This window comes from Falco peregrinus, chromosome 5 (genome assembly GCF_023634155.1).
Source record: "Falco peregrinus isolate bFalPer1 chromosome 5, bFalPer1.pri, whole genome shotgun sequence".
Taxonomy (NCBI): Eukaryota; Metazoa; Chordata; class Aves; order Falconiformes; family Falconidae; genus Falco; species Falco peregrinus.
In genome coordinates, this window is record NC_073725.1 from 82,103,576 (window position 1) to 82,124,522 (window position 20,947).

Here is a 20,947-nt window from a genome sequence, read left to right on the forward strand (position 1 = left end):
GCCCGGGCGGGGTGACGGCAGCCGGCGCCGCGCTGCGGCTGTGCGGCGCGGGGCCCGCGGCTGTGAGGCGAGGGGCGGCGGAGCGAGGGTGCGGGCGGCTGCTGCGGGCGGGGAGGGCTTCCAGCGCCCGGGCTGCACTCGCCGGCCCGCTCGGGCCCTTGGTTCATCTGTTAATTGCCGGAGAGGAAGGAGGCGCGGGCTGGAAGCGAGCGGTGGTGAGAACATGGCGGCTGCCCCAGCCCTTCGCTGCCGGCCCGCGCCACTGCGGCACGGGGGTTTGGTTCTGAGTGACAGAGGGTGATGATCCGGCTGAAGTGAGAGGGAATTGTGATTGCAGCGGTTCAAGCAGCCCTGTAATCTTCAAGTAGTTTTTACCTTTATAAGCTATAGTGGTTATTCTGTGTTGTAGTTCAGTCTGCAACTCGTAACTTTGAAAGCGAGTAACAGTAAAGCCCTAAGTCTGGAGAAACCTGCCAAACTCACTTGTGAAAAATGGTTTTCAGCATTTCCCCATGGTTAAATCTAGACACCTAAAAACTAGTAAAGCTGGAGACCTCCGTGTAGAAAAAACAGGTCTATGGACAGTGGTTTGGTATGTACTGGGAGGTGAGTCACAAGTGTTGCTTCCCATTAGCCGTGTGGTCCGCCTACCACAAGCTAAAACCACTGCCTTGAGGAACTATTATTACAGGAATAACTTTAAAATCCATGCAAGTGTAATAATTAAGGAAAGATAGCTAACTACACGAAAAACTAGCAGGGTTTTGATCTTTCATTTCTTTAATTGATTGGATTATAGGGGGAAAATCTTCACGTGTAGACACACAGAAGGAAAATAGATGTTGCGACAATTCAGTAGTTATGGCAAAGGATAAGAAGAAAGATGGCAAGAAGGCAGAAAAACCTGTGCATCCTCCTATTCCTGCACAAGATACTGCAGCTGAGAGTAGGGCAACAAAGCCAACAGAATTGCAAACCGTGGTGAAAGGAGTGGAAGAGACGCAGGCAATTCCAGTGATAGCAGATAAAGAGTCAGAGGGGGTAAAGGAACCTCCGATCCAAGATGTTCCTCAATACTATGAGGAGGCTGTTCTTACTCAAGTGGTTGTAAAAAGGTATGCTTGTTACAAATACATCAGTGAAGTCAAGAATTCTTATTTGTCATACAAACATGAATTTGACTCTTGATTCGAGGCAGTGAATTGGGTTATTCAGACCCAGTAGCAATGATACCTTACAATGATACATGTGGAGTTCTGCTGCCTTCTTGCATTCTAGTGGTGTTGGTTCTGCCTGCCAAAAAGCCTCATTCTTTTAGTTTGTTCACCTATGGTGAAGTTTTGTTTAAGTGTACAGACTGTTGATGAAGAAAATGTAGCTAGTCCCTTAGTGTTGGGCTGCTCATACCTTGTAAGAATATCCTAAACTGAGGAAGCAGGTGAATGGCAGTGTTAACCAAATCCTTTGGTAGTTCAAGGGAACTAAATATAATGTTTCCCATACTGACCAGATTCCCTGGTTGTAAGCTAGTAAATGGCACCAATGTGATTTGTTTTTGTAATTGAAAGAAATACGGGTCTGAAGCAACACACAATTACATAAAATGTTACAAGGAAGGAGCAAAGAATTGGAAATTTTGTCATAGCTCCTTTCCGTACACAAGATGCAACCAGTGTGTATGTAGACTGTGGTAAATCAAAAGTAATTTATTGTATGTCTGTTGTGATTTAGGTCTACTGGCAGTGGCTTGAAATCTTCATCTTTAGTTTGTTTTCTTTGTAGCTATGAAGGTGAAAAAGTCCATGGATTGTATGAGGGTGAAGGATTTGCATATTTTGAGGGGGGAAATACATACAAGGTGAGTGTATAAATTAGAAAAAAAAAGTAGTGGATCAAGTTCTTTCTTTAGAACAGGCAGGCTATTTCTTTCAATGTAGGTGGAGGTTAAGCAGTCCGAATACGTAAGCGCTGAAAGCTCTGTTGGTTTCTGGCATTAAAACTCTTCTTTTGAAACTAGTATTCGGAGGGGAATTAATATGTTGTTCTTTTGAAATCTTACAGTCACCATAGACTTCAGTTGTGGTAAGAATAAATTTAAAAACAATGCTGTTCTCTTCATTTGAAGGGCATGTTTTCTGAAGGGCTTATGCATGGACAAGGGACTTACACGTGGGCTGATGGTGTGAAGTACGAGGTAAAGTGCAATTTAATTTACAACTGAACACAATTTTAGCCAATTAGGTGTGCAAATTCAAGGAAAGTTGATAAGTTGCAGTAATTGGTACAGTACAGGTAGCAGCTGCAGAACTATGGCAGTGATGTCAGTCACAAGCCTGACTTGTCCCAGATAGCTGCAGAACAGTAAACCTGAATTGTTGCAATTTACTTTTTTTAGGGAACATTTGTTAAGAATGTGCAGATGTTTAGTGGCTGTTATACATGGAATGATGGCAGCATTTATGAAGGATCTATCAAGAATGGAGTTAGACATGGATTTGGATTTTTCAGGAGTGGTACTCGTCCCGTTTCTTACATTGGCTATTGGTGTAAAGGCAAAAGACATGGAAAGGTAAGAACACCAAATGAGACCCTGGTCTTGGGTGACTGCCTTCTAAAACAGCAAGCGTTTTTGTAGTTTTGCAAAATGTTAAGTGCTGTTGCATGGTCTTATACTATGTAGAGATTTGTTTTTCCTAAAGATCTTCCCCGAAGTTCTGAATGCTAATTAAAACAATTAGGGTAGGATTTGTTTGTGGTAGAAAGGATGAACAGTATCCTAGAAAAGTAATTTTGGTTGGTTCTTTGTGCTGCTCCAAGTAGATGATGACAAAGTCAAAACTGACAACAGCATCAGTAACCACATAATAATGAGAGAACAATTAGGTTCCAGTAGTGATAAAGCAATCCTACCTCCCAAATGTTTTTAGCTGACCAAATATGATAATTACAATTAAGACTGACTTACCTCGTGTAAGTGAAATGTAGTTCCAACTTTTTAAAGGCAAGTAGTGGTTTTTTTTGTCTGGTTTTATGCATCCAGATTGAGATGCTCTTTTTGGGCCTGACATTTGAAGATTGATGCTCCGCATGTGAGGAAAATCCATTCAAATCATATGGGTTATTTTTTCCTGTGTCACTAATGAGATACTAAAATCACACAGGTTGCTGTGGATGGTCACCCATGCAGTGGTCTGTCCAGTTTGTTCTGAGAGGAAGCCATCAGATAAAGACAGAACAATTAACTGTAGACCTACTGTTGGAAGTTGAATTCTGAATGAGTTAGAAAATTGATGTACCTCAGAGTGACTACTGTGATTAACTCTGAAAGCATTTCAGAGTGGTTTGAAAAACGTGGTAGACTTCAATGTAAGATGTATTTTTTTAAAAACTTGGCCTTTTTTAAGGTCTTCACTAATATTCATCAAAGAGGTTATTATTTAACTTTATCATGTCAGTTGCTTTCAGTACAGTGGTTCAAAGTGACTATAAGTAAGAGTGTGATTATGTTTGTCATAATTTATGTGATGTTTTATTAATGTAGATTAATACTGAGGTATTTAAATTGACTCTACTGTTTGTTTCAGGGTATTGTTTATTATGATCAGGAACATACTTCTTGGTATTCAGGCAACTGGGTAAATAACATCAAAGAAGGATGGGGAATGAGATGGTAAACATGTTAACACTTCTTCATATCTTCTTTTTCATGTTTTATCATTCAGTTTCTCCTGTTGTGTAAAATGGATACAAATGCTGCTATTTCATGGTCACATGCACTTTCTGCAGTAGAATAAATAATTGTACAAAGTGCTTTGTAATAATGAAATAGACCTTCTCTATAACTTTCATTTTTAATATTGGTATATTTCTACCAATCATTCCACAAAAGAATGTCTAAAGACAAAATCCAAAATCAGCTTTGGTAAATCACACATTGACATTTAAAACAAATAAACTCAATTTAATTTGAACAGATGGAGCTGCTTTCATGAATAAATGATTTATTTGTGGAACTTTATATGAAAGAATATTTTGGTTAGCTGTGGTGAAGACTCTTCAGAAAAAAAGAACTGGTTAATTTCTTCTCAGTGACCTTTTAAGTTAAAAATAGGTAAACAGTGGGTACAATCAAACCTCTGTATCCATGTCAGTGTGAGCCACCTTTCAAATTAATGCATATATTCAGCATTAATAAATGCTAAATTTATTAGCAATGAGGCAATGAGGTTGCTAGTAAAATATAAATATATAAAATAAAATGCTTTTGTAGGATCCACTTAGAATTCAGTATGAATGAGTCATTAACTTTTATTGTTTTCTTGTAGCTATAAGTCTGGAAATATCTATGAAGGTCAGTGGGAGAAAAATGTACGTCATGGAAAAGGAAGAATGAGATGGTTGACAGCTAATCAAGAGTATATGGGACAGTGGGTGTATGGCGTACAGGTATTAAATTCTTCCCCAGCGACCTCTTTAATTCAGCGTTTTGTCTGTTACTCTAGTAAAACTAGGTAGGCAGTTTTGTGCAATATCAAAGGAGCTTTGTATGATTTTTGCCGGTTGAGATAGTGGAAATATGCTGTTTATTTTAAGTTGATTCGCATGTTAGCAACATCCGAATTGTTAAAAGGCTTTTGACTTAGTCTTAAAAAGTCATAATATAATTCTCTAATGAAAAATATAAACCTTTTTCATAAAAAAAAAAGTTTACAAAGTTACATGTTTGTGACTAAGCTTGAGGTAGGACTTCAGCAGTGAGTATACATTGCAATTTACTTCTCTGTCACCTGTGAAATATTAGACCACACTGTTCCCTCTTGTACAAATTTTATGAAGGAAGGAGAAGATTTCTGGCATTTTCTGTTCCTTCCATTTATTATTCTGTTGGGAAAAGAATGTGAGTGACTGTCTTTTCACTCTGTATAAAATTGTGGAGAAATCCAGCTTCTGGAACATCATGATTTTCTGTTTGGCCTGGTGTTCCTTGCCTCGCTCTTCAGCATTACAGTCAAAAGGCTTCAGGCAGGCAGGATGTCTTTAGGAGTCCTGCTGGTAGAGCTTGCTCAAGTTGGTATTGATTTGGTGTATTCTTTTGAGTGCTTCTCCCTCAGACCTTTGTAGAATATAGTTCTGTGGGTGGTTTGAAGTACTGCAGCTATCAGCTAGGTGCTTTTATTTGAGACATTTGCCAACAGTGACTCTTAAAGATGCCTAGGTGGTGCTCCTTTTTGAAAGTCTCGACCTATAGCAATCGCAGCTCTTCTGGAGATGTTTTTTTCTAATCACACATCTTTTTCAGCATGGATGTGGCACCCACATATGGTTTTTGAAGAGAATGCCAGCATCTCAGTATCCTTTAAGGAATGAATACATAGGTGATTTTGTAAATGGGGAACGACATGGACGTGGGAAGTTCATATATGCCAGTGGAGCAGTGTACGATGGTGAATGGGTTTGTAATAAGAAGCAAGGCAAGGTGAGTATTGATAAGTAGGAAGACAAAACTACAGACAACACCAGAGGAGACTGCTCTGCTCTGTATGGTGGATCTCTAGTTTTCTGTATAGAAAACTACATTTGATTTGCATTGTGGATGGAGTCCCAGCATGAAGGGCAGAGTCCACTGCAAGAAGCAGGAGTCCTTCCAAGGACCTTGCCGAGGCACAGATTTGACTTTGTGATTAGATGTGTGTTGTGCATATAAAGAAAGAAGTTGAACTGTAGAGATTTTAAGTGCAATAGATTTATCTTGGTTTTTGCAGTGGTTGGTCAGTATTTCACTCTTACACTGTGAGCTAATGGGTATCAAGCTATCCTTGCACAGAGATGTTCTCATATTAACAGACTTAAAAAAACCTGTGAGTGGAGTGCCACATGTGCAAACAATGGATTGTAAACAAGTCTTTCTATATGGGGGGAAATGTTATTTCCTGAAAATACTTTTCAAAATCAAACAGCCACATGGGCAGTTTTTAAGCCAAGCAGTGTACTTTAATTAACAGATGACAAAGTATTTTATGAAAGCGGGTAGGAAAAATTTATTTTGTTTTATTTTATCTCATATATTCAGTTTTAGGCAAGATTCTTAAAAGGAAATTTGATTAAGAGCATTACTGGGTTTTTATTATCTTTGATTTTTATTTATATTGAAATTAATCACGTTAATCTGTTTATAGGGCAAGTTTGTCTTCAAGAATGGTCATGTTTATGAAGGAGAGTTCATAGATGATCGTATAGCACAATATCCTAATTTTCGAGTGGATGCAATGAATACAAAAGAGCTGAATGCCATTTGCACGGGAGGTAATTTTGGCACTGGTAAGCAGCTTAAGAAAGGAAATTCTGCTCAGTTCACATTTTGTTGTTCCTTTTTACTATAGTGTGAAGCTGTTCATACTTACTCAAGAGCCAGAGCTATTTCTCCAAAGAACTTTGATAAATATGGGAGTTATCTTAATAATTAATGAGTTTTGCTCCCATGCTTCTTGTTTCCTGTGCCTGACACTTTGACTCATCCACACTATGTCTTGTAATGCTTTTGGAACACTGTTTACTGAAAGTTTCATAACTTGTGTAATTTCTGCATTTCCTTTTGGCTAGGGGTTGAATTTGACAAAAGTACTCTTCAGATGTTACGCTGTTACTATGAAATCTCTACTCCTCACTGTAAAGGAGTCTGTTATTCTCAGTTTGAAGTCGGGAAGATAAGAAGGAATAATAAATGTTTTATTTTCCATGTGTGTGTATATATGTGTCTTTTTAACTTCATTTAATTTGTTCTGATTTATTTTCTTTGCATGGTAAAAAATACCACAGTCATCAATGGCTCAGAAAATACTTCTATTCTGGGATCAGATATTGAGTTGGACATATCTTCAGTGCTTGACTTGTTGCCAAGGGAAGAGAGACATGAAGAGCTGAAACAAGTAAGAGTCTAGTGTTTGGTATTTTCAGCTTTCCCTTGTGGTGTGTTTCATGTTATTTTATTTCTGGTTTATTTGCCATGAAGTGACTCTTTCTATTAAAGAATGATTTGAAAACCTGAAGGCCATGAAAACAGAAAAGCTATAAGAATGAATAGACAGTATTGCCTCTTCCTGAGCTTCCACTAGAAATGTTAACATACCTGGAAGCGCGTTCAGCAACTACCTTTAGCTGTTGTGAGGTTTGTCTTCTGACAGAGACTAATTCACTTTTATCAGTCGCCAAAAAACACATATTTATTATAACTACATTTGAGTAATGCTGTCATGAACACAACCAGGGATGTGCTGTTCAAAGTTACAAGATGAAAAGCATTATATGCCCCATTACAGGATCAATACAAGATGATCCCTGCTCTCTGTGAGATGATGCTGAAAACATACCCTGCTTTATTTAGGTAGAATTTGCAGTGTTGAGGCAGATTACAGAACTGAGAAGAGTTTACACCTTCTACAGTGGCTTAGGCTGCGATCATTCTCTTGACAACGCCTTCCTCATGACTAAGCTTCAGTTTTGGAGATTTCTGAAGGACTGCCAGTTTCATCACTCCACCCTAACTCTTGCTGAAATGGATCGGCTATTGAGTGGTTTGTATTTCTGTCAATCGGTGTCTAGAACCTAGGAATAGTAAGCTGCAGAGAGTTCGAGTGGCAAGTTTACTCATAGCTCAACCGTGGTAGATAGGTGGCCCCTATCTACATAGTACCTCTGTGCCTGTGAGTTAACAATGGATGCATTAACACTGCTCCAGGCATTTCAGTTGCTTAGGCAAGAAAACGCAAAATTAAAATACCACTTAAAAAACCGTTCTAAAGAGCCATCTGTTCAAAAATTGTATTCATCCCTGGTCTTGCCATTACTGTTACATGTAGTTCTAAAGAGGTCTGAGAAAGAGAAGTAGAAGAAACAAATACTTTTCTTTTCTTTTTTTTTTTTTTTCTTCCCAGTGCTCTTAGCTTTGGTTTGCATGTAGTATGTTTTGGTGGGTTTTTTTCTTCCATAGAGCCAGCTAATCAATCAGTTCCATTTAGACCAGCAGTATCCCTGGTATGCAAAGGGTTTAACTCCATTTTTACTTCCCCCTTCATTCTTATATGCTGTGTATCTAAGTGGATGTATATCTAGTAGGAGAGAATTTGATAAGATACAATAAGATAGGTGGATGGTTCTCCCTTGACCTGCTTGTTTGAAAGTGATGCTGTGTCTAGGTGGATTCTTCCAGGACTTGTTAAACTGTGATAGGTAGAGATGGAGAGGATAAAAAAGGCTGACGACTCAGTATGCCTATAAGCATTATGTATGTGATAGAATACAGGTTTATTTTTTCAAAATTTTTAGGTGATAAAACACCACTTGAGGAGATACATTGCCCACATGGGAGTTTACTGTTCAGAACATTTTTATCTTACGTTATTCGCCTAGCATTTCATATCTATCATGAAGAACACAGGTAAGTTTCATCTTTTAGCAAAATATATTTCAGTATACTCAGTTTGAGTCTTCCTAGACAAGAGTTATTTTTGTTTCAACTGTAGAGAGAAAGGTTCTTGTCTGCATAAGTGTTTCTTAGAAATGATGTCCAGGAATGTTATTCCCGCTGCCTGTCATATCCAGGGTAAGTAATGGTATTTCTTCTCTGCTGTACAGAATTCATTAACTAGTACCACATACATCACAGTTTTATTGTAATGGTTATTTTTTCCCAATCAATTTTTAAAGGTACCTTATTTTCTGAAGAGCGATGTACAGTTTTTGCCTTGAGCTACATTGACAAATGCTGGGAAATATACAGAGCTTTTTGTAGACCAAGTACCAAACCTCCATTTGAACCCACAATGAAAATGAGGCACTTCCTTTGGATGTTGAATGTAATGATATTTTATTTTTTTAATTTTGTGTGATTGGATATGCTTTTTGTTCAGTTTATATGAGCATATTAAAATACTCTGCACACTTGAAAAAGTAGGAGCAATGTTATTTGTACAAACTGTCCAACAAACATTAAAGGGACAGTTGTTCTACAGACATTATTAGTGCACTTTTGCAGGATTGAATTCTGATTCTGTAGTTGGTCATTCCAAATAACCAAATTTTAGACAGATGTGTTCTAAGGGAATATAAATATTTTTGCTGGCTTCCAAAATGTCTTATTGGTAGAAGTAAAAGACTAGCAGCTTTTGAAATAGTACGGTAATACATTGAAATAAAATTTAAATAATCAATAACATGTATTTTAATAGATGTTTATGTAATTAAATAACAAATATTATAAAATATTTATTATTTTAATAATGTATTAATATAATGCAAGATGAACATCAGGTTCTTTACTAGAATTCAGTAATTCAGGGACAGATCTGAAGGCAGGGAACAGTTCCTTTGATATGCCTGTGTTTTGGGTCACTGTTTAAATTCAAGCCTTTTTAAATGAAAAAAAAAAAATATCAGATGGAAAAATTGTAATTTAAAAATATTTTTATTTCTGTGCTTTCACAAGTTCTTAGTGTTTTTGCAGTCTAGGAAAAATTGCCATTGACTTTAGTCTGGCCAGAATTTCACTCTGTTGTTAATTATGTGTGTGGAAGTATTGTTTGAAACCACTAGAAATTCTGACACAGACTTCAAAGGGAGTTAGATTAGGTCCATGTGGGAATGCCTTAAGTGCTGTTAACATGTAACATATACTCTTTACCCAGGATTTTAAACTTCTCAGCAAACAATTAACTGCTTCAAAACTTGTGGAAATACTTGTCAAAGACAGTCCCTCTCTACACGATAGCAACAGTACCAATCTGGAGCCAGAGGTGTGTATGGGCAAAAAACCAGAGTTCGTTGCTATAGGAACAATTACAATTACTTTCCAAAAATGCTGCAAATGCTGCCTATCTCCTAGAACAGCAGGAAAATTAAGTAATTTATTTAAAAAAAAAAGAGGGTACAAACAAAACCCCTATTTTTGTCTTCCTTTCTTCTGCCTGTATCTTCTAATTTAGCTCATGTACTTCTATGTTATTATCTTATTCTTCTTAGTACAGTGTCAGCATACCTGACCATACAGATAACTGCCGAAGAGAGCCATAACCCGGAGGGTCAAATACCATTTTAGGAGCCTGCTGCTAGTAATAGCTATGTCTGTGGGGCAGTTTATATATATATATATATATATATATATATATATATATATATATATATATAGTGATTATGCAGGGATGAATCTCAGCACATTCAGCTACCAAGGCATGCACTGGAAATGTTAAGATGGGTCAATAATTAAGAAGTGAACCCACTGATCCTGAAAATCTGGTGATCCAAGAAGCCTGATTAGTGATGTGTGAAGGAGGCATTGCCTCCTCAGTGAGATAGAGCAGTGACTGTAGAAGACTCTTGTGCTACCTGATGGCTGGCCTGCTATTGAGGGTCCTTCACCTTTAAAGAATTAGCTCTTACTCAGCAATGGTCTTATTTTAAATGACATAATTGAGTTTACTGTTTTAAACAGTATCTGATAAACTGAACACACAGCGCAAGTCTTACTGAGATTAATTACATGCCCATTCTTTCGGTTTCTGGAAGCGCTGTGTGCAATTAAGTGTTTTAGGTAATGGCAATAGTTATGTTATTTAACAGAGAAATTTCCTGTAGCTCCAGATACAGCAAAAATCTATGTAGTGTTTTATTTCAATATGACTTGTATAATGCATAACACAGTATTTCACTGGCTGAATTTTTTGAGCTTTGGCTGTTTTCAGTTTTTCTTCAGAAGAAGGGATGTTTGACTAGGTAAATGAGGCCAGCAAGGCTTCACAATCACTTCCGAGTTCTTCGCTTGCTTGGGTACATATGCCTGTTAATGAAGGGAGTTTGCAAATACTAATTAATCACTGTGTTTGTTTTACTCTAGTTGGTTTTTCTTGAATTTGTTGAAGCTCTTCTTGATTGTGCATCAGTGTATGTTACCAGCAACATGATTAAGGAGCAAGTAGCTCGTGATAATGAGAAAAGAAGTAGCTTTAGAATTGAGAGTCTGTCAGAGGGAACCACAAATGTGTCTCCATACCCAGAATATTCTCTGTCCCAGGTAAAGTTGATGCAGACCTGTTAAATATTATTATATGAGGGTGAAGTCAGGCCCTGCAAATGTACTGTGCTTCCTGAACACAGAAAAACTAATTTCCTCTTTTTGCATAAACAGTCATTTGATTGGCTCCTCCTGCTTTTTCTGTTTGTTGCTACCTTAGATTGTAACACCAATATAGACAGTTTTAACACATTTGCACGTTATCCTAAATAACTATAAATACCCATAAAGTACTTTTAAATCCTTCTGGTGTTTGAAAGAGAATTGACAGATTGGTTGACTGGTAGAAGATACGCCTCTCCTGCTTTAAGTCAAATGTCTATTGCCCTGTAAAAATGGCATTGCAGTTGTTGTATGTAGTAAGACTTGCTGTTCCCCAGCAGATAAGTTAGGCTCTTTTCTTTTTGCTGTACTTTTGAATAAGGATTTTATAGGTTGTAAGACGCTGCCTGTGACACTGCAGTGCAATACACCGCGTGGATAGTTGAAGGCATGAATTGGAAATTATTTGGAATTATGCACAAGATGAAAGTATTCTATTTATTCAAAGAGTATTCACAAACACCTAATTTCACAGCCTTTGTAAGCTGGTAGTGCCACTGAACACCACCACTTTCCATTCTCTGGCCAGTTATTACATCATATGAAACCCATTCCCTTGCATTACTGCAAAGATTAATGCAGTTGCACAGTGAAACGGTCCAGTTAAAACAGATTTTCCAAGAGCAAAAGAAAATCTTATTTTAAAATGTACCGTATGTAAAATTCTTCTTGTGCTTTTTATTAATGCATGTACAGCAGAAGTATAATTGTTACAAAAAATGATGACATTTCTGAGGCATCTGAGCTTTATGCTTGCTCATGGTTGTGTTCAAGCGAAAGTGTCATATCACAAGACAAAATAAAGAAGCATGAGATATGTAAAAAGCTCACTCTAAAAGATGGAGCAAAGGGTTTGCAATTCATGAGTGACGGAGTAGCCAATTAGGCTTTGAAAGAGACTAGAATTTCATCTAATATTAAATATAGTGTGTTCCCATGTCTGGATGTGTGTATGAGCCTAGAAGTGGTGCGTTTCCATTGCTAATAAAAGCATTTTCTCCCACACATACAATCAGCTATTGTTATATAGAATATTGGGTGGTGTCTTCCAATGAACTGAAGCGGTGAAGAAAGCTACAGTTTTATCTTTATTTGCAAGGGGGAGAGTGAGAGTCTGAGAAGTGTGTTGAGATTTAGAAGCACTGGGGAAGGTAACTCCTAAAACACTTTTCAGAATTATTCCAGCAAACTTTTCACCTTCACTGCCTTTACAGTTTTGTACCCAGTGTATGACTATAATGAGATTTTTGATATTCCAAGAACAAATATATTTTGTTTGATCTCTATGATTTTAGGGTAAGGTAGTAAGGATTACTGTTTTGTACTGGAATTGTGGAAATCAGACAGAGAATTTGGAAACTCCCTGACTTCTAGAAAATACACCAGCTTAAAAACAGAATTGTATTTGAGCTGAGTTTTTGTGAGATTTACTGTCACTTGTCTGGAAGGAGTGACATCATCATGCTGCAGAAGGAGCTTGGGATGACAGTTGGAAAGATTTTAAAGCATCATTCTCAGATGCACTCTTGAGTGGTGTTCTCTCCTTTTCACTCAGTGTAATTCTGGAGTATATTCCTATAGTGAGGAATAGAAATTAATTATTGTTTCCTCAGGAGCAGATGAATAATAGTAGTAGTAGAGAAGCACGTAAGAACAGAGGACATGTCTAAGAACAGGAGCTTTTGTTCTCTGTGCTGATGTCTTTCCCTAGCTCTGAGATAGGATAATGCCAGTTCCCTGGCTGCTATCAAAGGTAAAGTGTTATGACCGATTTGCATACTTGAAAGCGTGAAACACTGTTGCAATTTAAATGTTTTGAAATAAGCATAACGGCAGAATGCATTCGGTTGTCAGGATGCTTTGGAGATAGGAATTTGCATGACTCAGACACGTGATTTCACTTGTTAATTTGAACACAAGTCCTGGCATTTAATAACTGAATTTAAAACTTCTTGCCAGCCACTGAGACCTTGTGAAGACAGAGGGCATCCTCTTCAAGGATTTCTACTGGGTGAGTACTGTAGTTACCATAAGCATCTTTAAGCAGTCGTGCTAGAAGAGTTTCGCTCTTTTCACAGCTTTAAAAATTACTAAAATGGTAGCTGATTAGTGATTGAAACAGCTGGATGTAATGCAATTACAGAGGGTGGCTGCATTCGCTTTGGCAGTTATGACAAGGTTTACATTTAGCATTCTACACCTGCTATGGACAGGCAGCTGGGCATGTTCGAATCTCTGAACTCTTGTGCTTTTTAGTTACAAGCTATCACATTTTCCTTAAAAATAACATAAAGCCTTTTAAAAACTGAATTCTTCCTGTTCTGTCCCACTCATTTGAGCATGGAAACGGGAGACTAAACTCTGCACTGTGCCTTCATTATAAATGAACTTTTCATCAGTACAGAAGTATTTCAACCACAGGTCTAACTGTAAGGTCAGATGACAGTTTATATTTGTTTGTGCTGAAGGATCGAACCTGATATTTAATGCACAGAATTATACTGTCCTCTTATTTCACACAACTCCAGGAGATACCAAAGATGTTCCATCATTGTTCAACTGGGATGCAGAAAGAGGACAAGATTTCTGTCCAGCAACAGAATTGACAGGTAAAGCAGTCCTTTTGTTTTAAGACTAACAAACAAAATCCCTCCTAGCTCTCGAACTGCAAGATTTTTTAATTGTATATGCAGATTTCAGCTTGTCACAAGAGGGCAGTAAGTGAACATTAATTCTGGAGGAAGATTTGTAAAGAAATTTTCTAAAAGAAATGTTTTAAAGAAAATGAAATTTGAGACATATAAGTACCAATTTAATAGGTTCCCCAATTTTAAAATGCCACATTTTATTTGTAGGGCACCTACAAGCTGTAATTTGTATTTACTCTTGAGAAGTTCAATTTGCAAGCTTGCCTATTTTTTTTTTTTAACATCTTGGATAAATAAAAGATACTACTATGTCTTGCTTCTTTTACGTAATAAAAGAATTAATGGTGTGGCACCATTAGCTGGGATAAGGTGTTTATGTTATGACAGGCCAACATTCATGCAGAAGAGAAATTGGTAAAAGCATTTTCATATGTTGAGGCTAGTAACATTTTTTTTATACTATCTCCCTTCTGGCTGATTAGGACATCTTACCAGGGTTGTCTTTTGTGCTTGTTAAATGTTTTCTCCAGATAGAGAACCCAAATCCAAGAATGCAGCTAGGCAAGGATCTTCGTGTAGTCATCAGCTCTTTCACTGAAATCTGATGACTGCTGACTTACAGATCTGAAAAAAATGTCGTTTGTCAAAGAACCAGCAGATAGATGGGCTCTAGACTATTTTTTTGACAGTCATGATAATTGGATACTTGCATGTGATTCTTTCAGGTAGTCACGTTTGTTCCTCTGCTTATCTGTGCACAGGAGTCATGGATACTGAACTGTCATTAGATTACTGCAGGAGAAATTTATGGTGTGATTTAAGGGGAAGTTCATATTCTTTTGATGCCATTCCCAGCGATATGTCACTCTGAAGACCCACAAAAGGGTCACCCCTTTCCCATGCATCGGTTACAAGTTTTACACAGTCGTCATCTTCCATACCATGCAGAAGCCAGACCTTCCCCTTGCAGTATCATATCTGAAATATTGTAGTCCAAACCATGTTTGAAATAGAAGTGCCCTGCTAAACAGATGTTTAATTTACCTGTTGCAGATGAACCAAAAAAAGCCAAACCTGAACAAGATGAGGAATTTAGCCTGTGGATGTGTCAGGTGCAGATCTTTTTTACAACTAAGTTCTTTCCTGCTTACCAGCATGAAAAAGTGCTAAGGGAAAAAATAAAAGAAAATCAAACACAGGATGCTGAATTAGCTGAGCTGAGAAAGATCAAGGATGAGGAACTGGCGAAGTAAGTGTTGTGTCTTACCTTTAATACTGTTACCTCTTATCTCCTACTAACAAAATTATTGAAAATGAGAAGTGTGCTTTAATAAAGTTGTATAGCATACTGTAACTGGAAAACAAACTCATCCAGGTATAATAAGTAATATACAGAATGTAACTCCTGACTTCTGTTACTGTTGGGAATAACAAATACAGGCTGCTTTCAGGTTACAGAATTCTTTGCGCTCTATTATTTCCTGGCACTTGAGTCCTGCTCTCTGTAAAGGCAATTAAGACTTTTTTTTTAAAAAAAAAATCATGCTGTAAATTAGACTTGAAGTAGTAACTAGACAGGTTTTCTGCTTCTCTACAATATGACAGTTTATATTGTATATACTGTGAATATAGCTGTAGTTGCGTAGCCATTGTGTCTCCTTTCTTGCTGTACATTACATTTAAACTTTGTTCACTCAGACTTATTGCTGGAAGAGAAGCAGAAAAGGCAATAAGACAAGAAGCAGCTGCAGCAGAAAAAACATTTGACTCCAAGAGTGTGGATTTTAAGGAGTTAGAGGAGCCTGTCACACAGTTAGTACCCCCTCTGAAGGAAGAGGCACCCATTGTAGCACGCCCAGGTGTTACGAAGGTGCCTGCTGGCAAAAAGAAAAAGAAGAAAGAAATCTTCTGATGAGAACTACTGAAGCTCTAGGTAAGTACTCTTTGAATAAGAAAAAATCCAAGTCTTGCTGGTTCCAGAAGGAAACTCTGCTCTTACACCAAAGGTCTTGGGAAAAAGCATCTAGTCATGAGTGTAAACCCTTTAAACAAAACTATTCCAGAAGTCAGTATTTGACTTGTATCAATACCAAGGGAATTTTTAGGTACAACTGATATCTTGTCATCATTGTATGTCCTAATTAAATGTTTCTGCTTAAAACCTAGTTTATTTGACTGAAATACTGCATAAGCAAGTACGTAACAATTTGACGAAGAATGTAAATCAGGCTGAAGCACGAGCTGCAAAGAACAGGTCACCTAGAAAGTGCTTTGTCCAGGTGTCTCTTGTAACCAATCTAGTTTGATATTGTAAAAAATTAGCAGAAAGTGACACAGAAATGGAAATGAACACAGGAAAACAAAAAGATGCCCTTAAAAGTGTAACAATTAGTTTTATTTTCCAGTAAAATATTCACATAACAATATCGGAATGGAATGGTACAGGTGAATTCAGACTGGTTTTTAATTAGTTTGCACATAAACCTTTTTAAAATCTAAAAATTTTATGATCAGTTTACAGATTTTAGTAGAAATTTTGATTCTTACAAAGCAAGTATTGCTTTACTAATTGTCATTATTCCAGTCAATAATATGACTAATAACTCTTCATGTTGAACAAGTGTCTGACATTGACATCTTCAATAAATCAGCCCTTTCAGATCAATCCAAGAAGAAAATATTATTAAACTGTGTTGCACAAAGTTTCTTTACTTCTTCTGTAAATAAATAAATAAATAAATGAAATTCAGTATGATGCCTTACAGGAACCTCTGCAAGAAAAATCCCGCATATTGGAGAATATAACAGAATTCAAACGGAAAACTCCCTAGGAGTTTCTAATGTAGACTACTGGACAGCATAACATTAAGAGAAAGTTGAGTCAAGTCTGATGTTTCACACTGAAAGATGAGTTGTATTTTAAGTGGTTAAAGTGTAAATGATGGTTCGAGTCTGTCGCTGGGCCATTCATCTTGTCAAATTTCTACACTGCCAACAGCAGAAGCTTTAGCTTCAACACAAGGAAGTATACTGAAACCCCTTTTCGGGGCAAGGAGGGATTAGTTTGTTACAGTAAATCAAGTCAGCAAGGCTTTTGCTTTGTGCTGCCTGAGGTACACCACTTCCTACACTTATCAGGCACAGAAACACTCATTTACTATTTCTGTATGGCAGGTTTGATCCTGAAAGACAATTAGAAATCATGAGAAGTCATGTAACTCATTTGTCTTTTCAAAAGTTAGGTTGCTAGGCTTTGGTCTTGGAAAAGTATTAATTTTTCCCCCTTGTCCAAGTGAGCACGCTTCCTCCTATTAAAAGAGGGTGCCCTAAAATCGCTGTAAATAAGACTCTTGACAGACTTTTAAGAGAAACTCATTTAAAAGCTTTTTGCATCTTATTGCTAATTTGCACTCTTAGTCAAGGTAAATAATTCTCAAACAGCATTAAAAACAAATTAACAATGGAATGAGGATCACTGACAGGACAGACAATGTCTAAGTAATCTACCCATGGATCACTGACAAATAAAACCTAATTCAGATGTAAGTATGTTCATCTCTCAACTGTATATAATATAACTTCATTAATTACTCCTAAACTAAGCTCACAGAGCTCTCCTGTATTATTTGAAGGAAGAAGAATGACTGATTAATAATTAAGAAAGTCTGCTGAATATTTATGCTGTTCTTTCACAGCTGGTGGAAGGCAGACTTAAAGCCTTATGCAAACTTACCTGGTCTATCATAGATCAATCCCTCTGTAGACTTCTTGCGAGATGAGCTTTATTACTTCTTCAGGGACATACATTTTAGTAGTAACTGTATTTAAAGGTAATAAAAACTAATCCTTACTTACCATTAACTTCAATCAGATTTGCATTTTTTTGATTCAAAATAACATACAGTTCTCGCTGGTCAGACTTTTTCCCAACTACCCAGTAATCACTCATTGCCTTCACAATAATTTCCTCATCTTCATCAACTCTGAAAGAAATTTTAGAATGTAAAAAATGTGGCAAAAAGTTTAATCTTCAACAACTTTATTGTAATGAGTGGGACAGTTTACTGTCATAAATTTTTGTGGTTGTGCAGTATCTAAGAGACTACCAATACTAACTTCGACATAATCCAGGGTGAAGGCTTCATAAATGGCTGCTTACGACAATGATTTACTTATCTGGGGATGTAATTAACTTGTCCATCAGCCAAACACTCTAGTGCTCCAAAGAAAACACGTATGCTCCATACTGTTAAGGACACACTGCATAGAATTTGCTACACAGTGACCAAAAAAATGGAAGCTGGAGAGGGTATGGTGATAAGCTTTCACGTATCTCATTGTTAAACCTAGAACTGAACTATGCTCAACGACTAGAGAAATTATATAAAGCTGCCACTCACCCAGTACTTCCAAAATATACTGAAACATTCTTTTTTGCATTTACAGAAAAATGAATGCCTCATCCTTAAGCAGAGTGGGAAAATTGCTAGTTGCCGATTAGTTATAGACATGACAATAATTCAGCATTTTCATGTTCTTTATTAATTTGAATTAATAAGGGTCTCTCCCAACTTGTAGCACAATACCCTTTGACAAGAAGTCAGTCATCTTTATCAGCAGTAATGTAGTAACTGCAGGGTTGGCATTTCATCTGTTGTCTAATCCCTAAAAGCAGCCAGCTCTTTCAGAGGAGGTATAATATAGGCAGAAGACAGGTTTCCCTGTCCTTTACACTACTTATCCAGAGATTAGACAGACTTAAGTGGAAAAGCGCTAGGCTTTACATCCCCTTCAAATTTGTTACGACTACTCTGAAGCTTCAAATAGATTACAGATATTTTCTTGGATAGACCCCCTCACTCTTCTATAAATTATTTTGTTATTAAAGGACAACAGAAGTTTTGTTTAAGACAGACTACTTCTAAACCAACACAAAATACCAAATATGATCCATGTTGCACCATTTTTGTCACAGAGCTATGAATAGCCATCCATGAACAAAAAGACATGAAATCTTCTCTCATTTGAAAAAATCTTGATACAAGGAATTACAGACTATTTAATAGTTAAGCATTACCTGGAGAAGTCGCTGTTGATGTCACCGAGAATCTTCATGAGGTCAGGGTGAACAGATGCAAGTGATACACTGGGTGTTTTCCTCATGTGAATGGTACTTTTCTCTGCCAAGTTCATGTGATTGAAATAGATAAACTTGAACTGAGGCTCCTTCTCAGCCCTAGGAAGTTTTTTTTGAAAAAAAAAAAAAAAAAAAAAAAAAAGAAAGTACTTGTGAATACTGTCATGTTCTATAAGCACAGGCTTCACACAGAACAGGTAACTAGCCAGTGAAAGACTTACTCAGACATCCTGAAGTTATCTTCACATTGAAAAGACCCAAGTAGGTTAAGACTCATGTTAAAATGAAGTGTGATCACGCCACACTTTAAAAAAACAAAACCACCCAAAATGCCAGCCTGCAACACCAACCAGTTTTTCCCCTTCTGCTGCTTTGGCTGCTAGTAAATAGACACAGGGGAGTGTAAAGGCCTTGTCCCACTTCGCAGTGCTAGTTTGTTTGCATTTTTCTGAGTTGTTTTTTCTCTGTCCCCATTTTACTTCCTTGCTGCTCTTCCCTGTGCCAGTCCAGCCTGGTTTGAATGGATGCTAGGTTTTTAATTTGATCAATAAGTAATCTTCCACTCACATCTTTGTTACACTCAGAGAACTCTTCCTTGATCCAGGTGATTAGATCTCCCTCCATCATTTGTGTGGGCCAAGCAAGAGACTATTTTCAAATTCTTGCCTTGGCAGTCTTCCTCCATTTCCTCTTTTATTGAGTTAACAAAATCTGTCACTTGGAGTTGCAGTTTTGGTAGCAGTCACCAGCAAATTCAGACTAGCTATAGCGGTTGCTACTTCGGGCTATGTATTATTTAGAATCAAGGAGATACTGTGATGACACCACTCACCTTAGCAAACAACTAGATACCCTTGCTCTCTTGTCACCTAGATGCATTAGCGTCAAGAAACCATATCATGTTTTCAGGACACCATAGCATTAAACTTTTAAAGAGTTAAAGCTGCCAAAGCCAGACCCAGATGGCATTAAAAAACCCCAAGTTTAATGATTTAGTAGATTGGCTCAGTTTCAAGCACATCCTATTCTATACCCTGCGATTTTGCTGATTTGGCATGCTACCACTAAACAAGTTCAGTCACACACCTATCTTTGGTTTAATTCCTTTTTTTTTCCACCATACGCGATGCTATTCGTGCTTCCCTGAGAAATCTATCTAAATAAATAAATACAATTTTATGGAAAGTCAGCTATAATTTTAAGCAAAGTAGATTTTCCAAAGCATTAACATCCCTTTTTATTTGACTTTTTTTTAACCCCTCAAGCAGTTACTTTGTCCTGCAAAACCAAAAATAAGAGACTTTTTTCTTTACCTAGCATACACAGCAACATTTCCAAGGAGCAGTAATTCTGGCAAGAAGTACTCGGCTGTAAAACTTGCATCATAACCAAATAATCCACTCACTAAAGTCCCCATTTCAAACTCTTAAACAGAAGTTGTTCTGGTACGTAGACCTTCATTTTCCTTTTCCAATTGTAACAGAATTAAGAGTTACATACACTCTGTCCAGCCTGTAAGTCCTTGTGTCTAAGGTAATACTCAGAGCTTAGTGGTGTCAGTGTCCACTTGATATGAAAAATACAGTTCTTTTAGCATTACACAAACCAGCAGCCTAGGAAAGCAGAAGTCAAAGGAAATCAGCACAAAAGACATGGCCAAAGATAGTGACAATTTTTTAAAAAACTCAAATGTTCTACTAGCCCAAGGGCTGTCTGTGAACATTATGAGATTGTTTTCCTCGAGCAAACGTAGAAAGTATAAACTAAAGTTAAGATTAACTGCTGCTTCTCTGCTTCAGCATGGGGGACAGTGAGAGAAGACTGCCACTTACGCTGGCATTTCTGCCATCTTGTATATACTTCTGCCAGCACAGTGATCTTAGAACTCATCATCCCCACGGGTCAGCTAGTTTCATACATGGAAGCAGCAAAACTTAGGAGTTTCACTTCTTGTGTCTGAATAATCTGCTAGGGGATGAGGAGGCAGAATCTCGATTG

The 20,947-nt window shown here is 37.3% G+C and overlaps 2 protein-coding genes across 4 annotated transcripts in view; one reads left to right on the top strand and one right to left on the bottom strand.

Moving 5' to 3' along the window:
* LOC106112110 (radial spoke head 10 homolog B2-like) overlaps positions 1–20,947 on the top strand; it is a 25,053-nt gene continuing 4,106 nt past the window's right edge. Inside the window, exons 1-20 of one of the 3 annotated variants that reach the window (XM_055805333.1) lie at positions 1–215; positions 800–1,115; positions 1,783–1,858; positions 2,126–2,194; positions 2,396–2,569; positions 3,585–3,670; positions 4,326–4,446; positions 5,300–5,476; positions 6,177–6,318; positions 6,817–6,926; positions 7,382–7,571; positions 8,323–8,434; positions 8,520–8,599; positions 8,704–8,852; positions 9,681–9,788; positions 10,886–11,062; positions 13,124–13,175; positions 13,693–13,773; positions 14,866–15,061; positions 15,511–15,745. In XM_055805333.1, coding sequence (XP_055661308.1) covers positions 862–1,115; positions 1,783–1,858; positions 2,126–2,194; positions 2,396–2,569; positions 3,585–3,670; positions 4,326–4,446; positions 5,300–5,476; positions 6,177–6,318; positions 6,817–6,926; positions 7,382–7,571; positions 8,323–8,434; positions 8,520–8,599; positions 8,704–8,852; positions 9,681–9,788; positions 10,886–11,062; positions 13,124–13,175; positions 13,693–13,773; positions 14,866–15,061; positions 15,511–15,724 — 2,568 coding nt within the window. In that variant the 5' untranslated portion in view covers positions 1–215; positions 800–861 and the 3' untranslated portion in view covers positions 15,725–15,745. Of the gene's footprint in view, positions 216–799; positions 1,116–1,782; positions 1,859–2,125; positions 2,195–2,395; positions 2,570–3,584; positions 3,671–4,325; positions 4,447–5,299; positions 5,477–6,176; positions 6,319–6,816; positions 6,927–7,381; positions 7,572–8,322; positions 8,435–8,519; positions 8,600–8,703; positions 8,853–9,680; positions 9,789–10,885; positions 11,063–13,123; positions 13,176–13,692; positions 13,774–14,865; positions 15,062–15,510; positions 15,746–20,947 lie in introns of those variants that run through there. The other 2 variants (XM_055805334.1, XM_055805335.1) reach the window with 2 other exon arrangements.
* The window catches only part of CCZ1 (CCZ1 homolog, vacuolar protein trafficking and biogenesis associated), a 15,251-nt gene continuing 10,489 nt past the window's right edge, over positions 16,186–20,947 (bottom strand). Inside the window, exons 13-15 of the mRNA XM_013296195.3 lie at positions 18,890–19,048; positions 17,668–17,795; positions 16,186–16,529 (exon numbers count right to left, since the gene is read on the bottom strand). Coding sequence (XP_013151649.2) covers positions 16,474–16,529; positions 17,668–17,795; positions 18,890–19,048 — 343 coding nt within the window. The 3' untranslated portion in view covers positions 16,186–16,473. The remainder of the gene's footprint in view (positions 16,530–17,667; positions 17,796–18,889; positions 19,049–20,947) is intronic.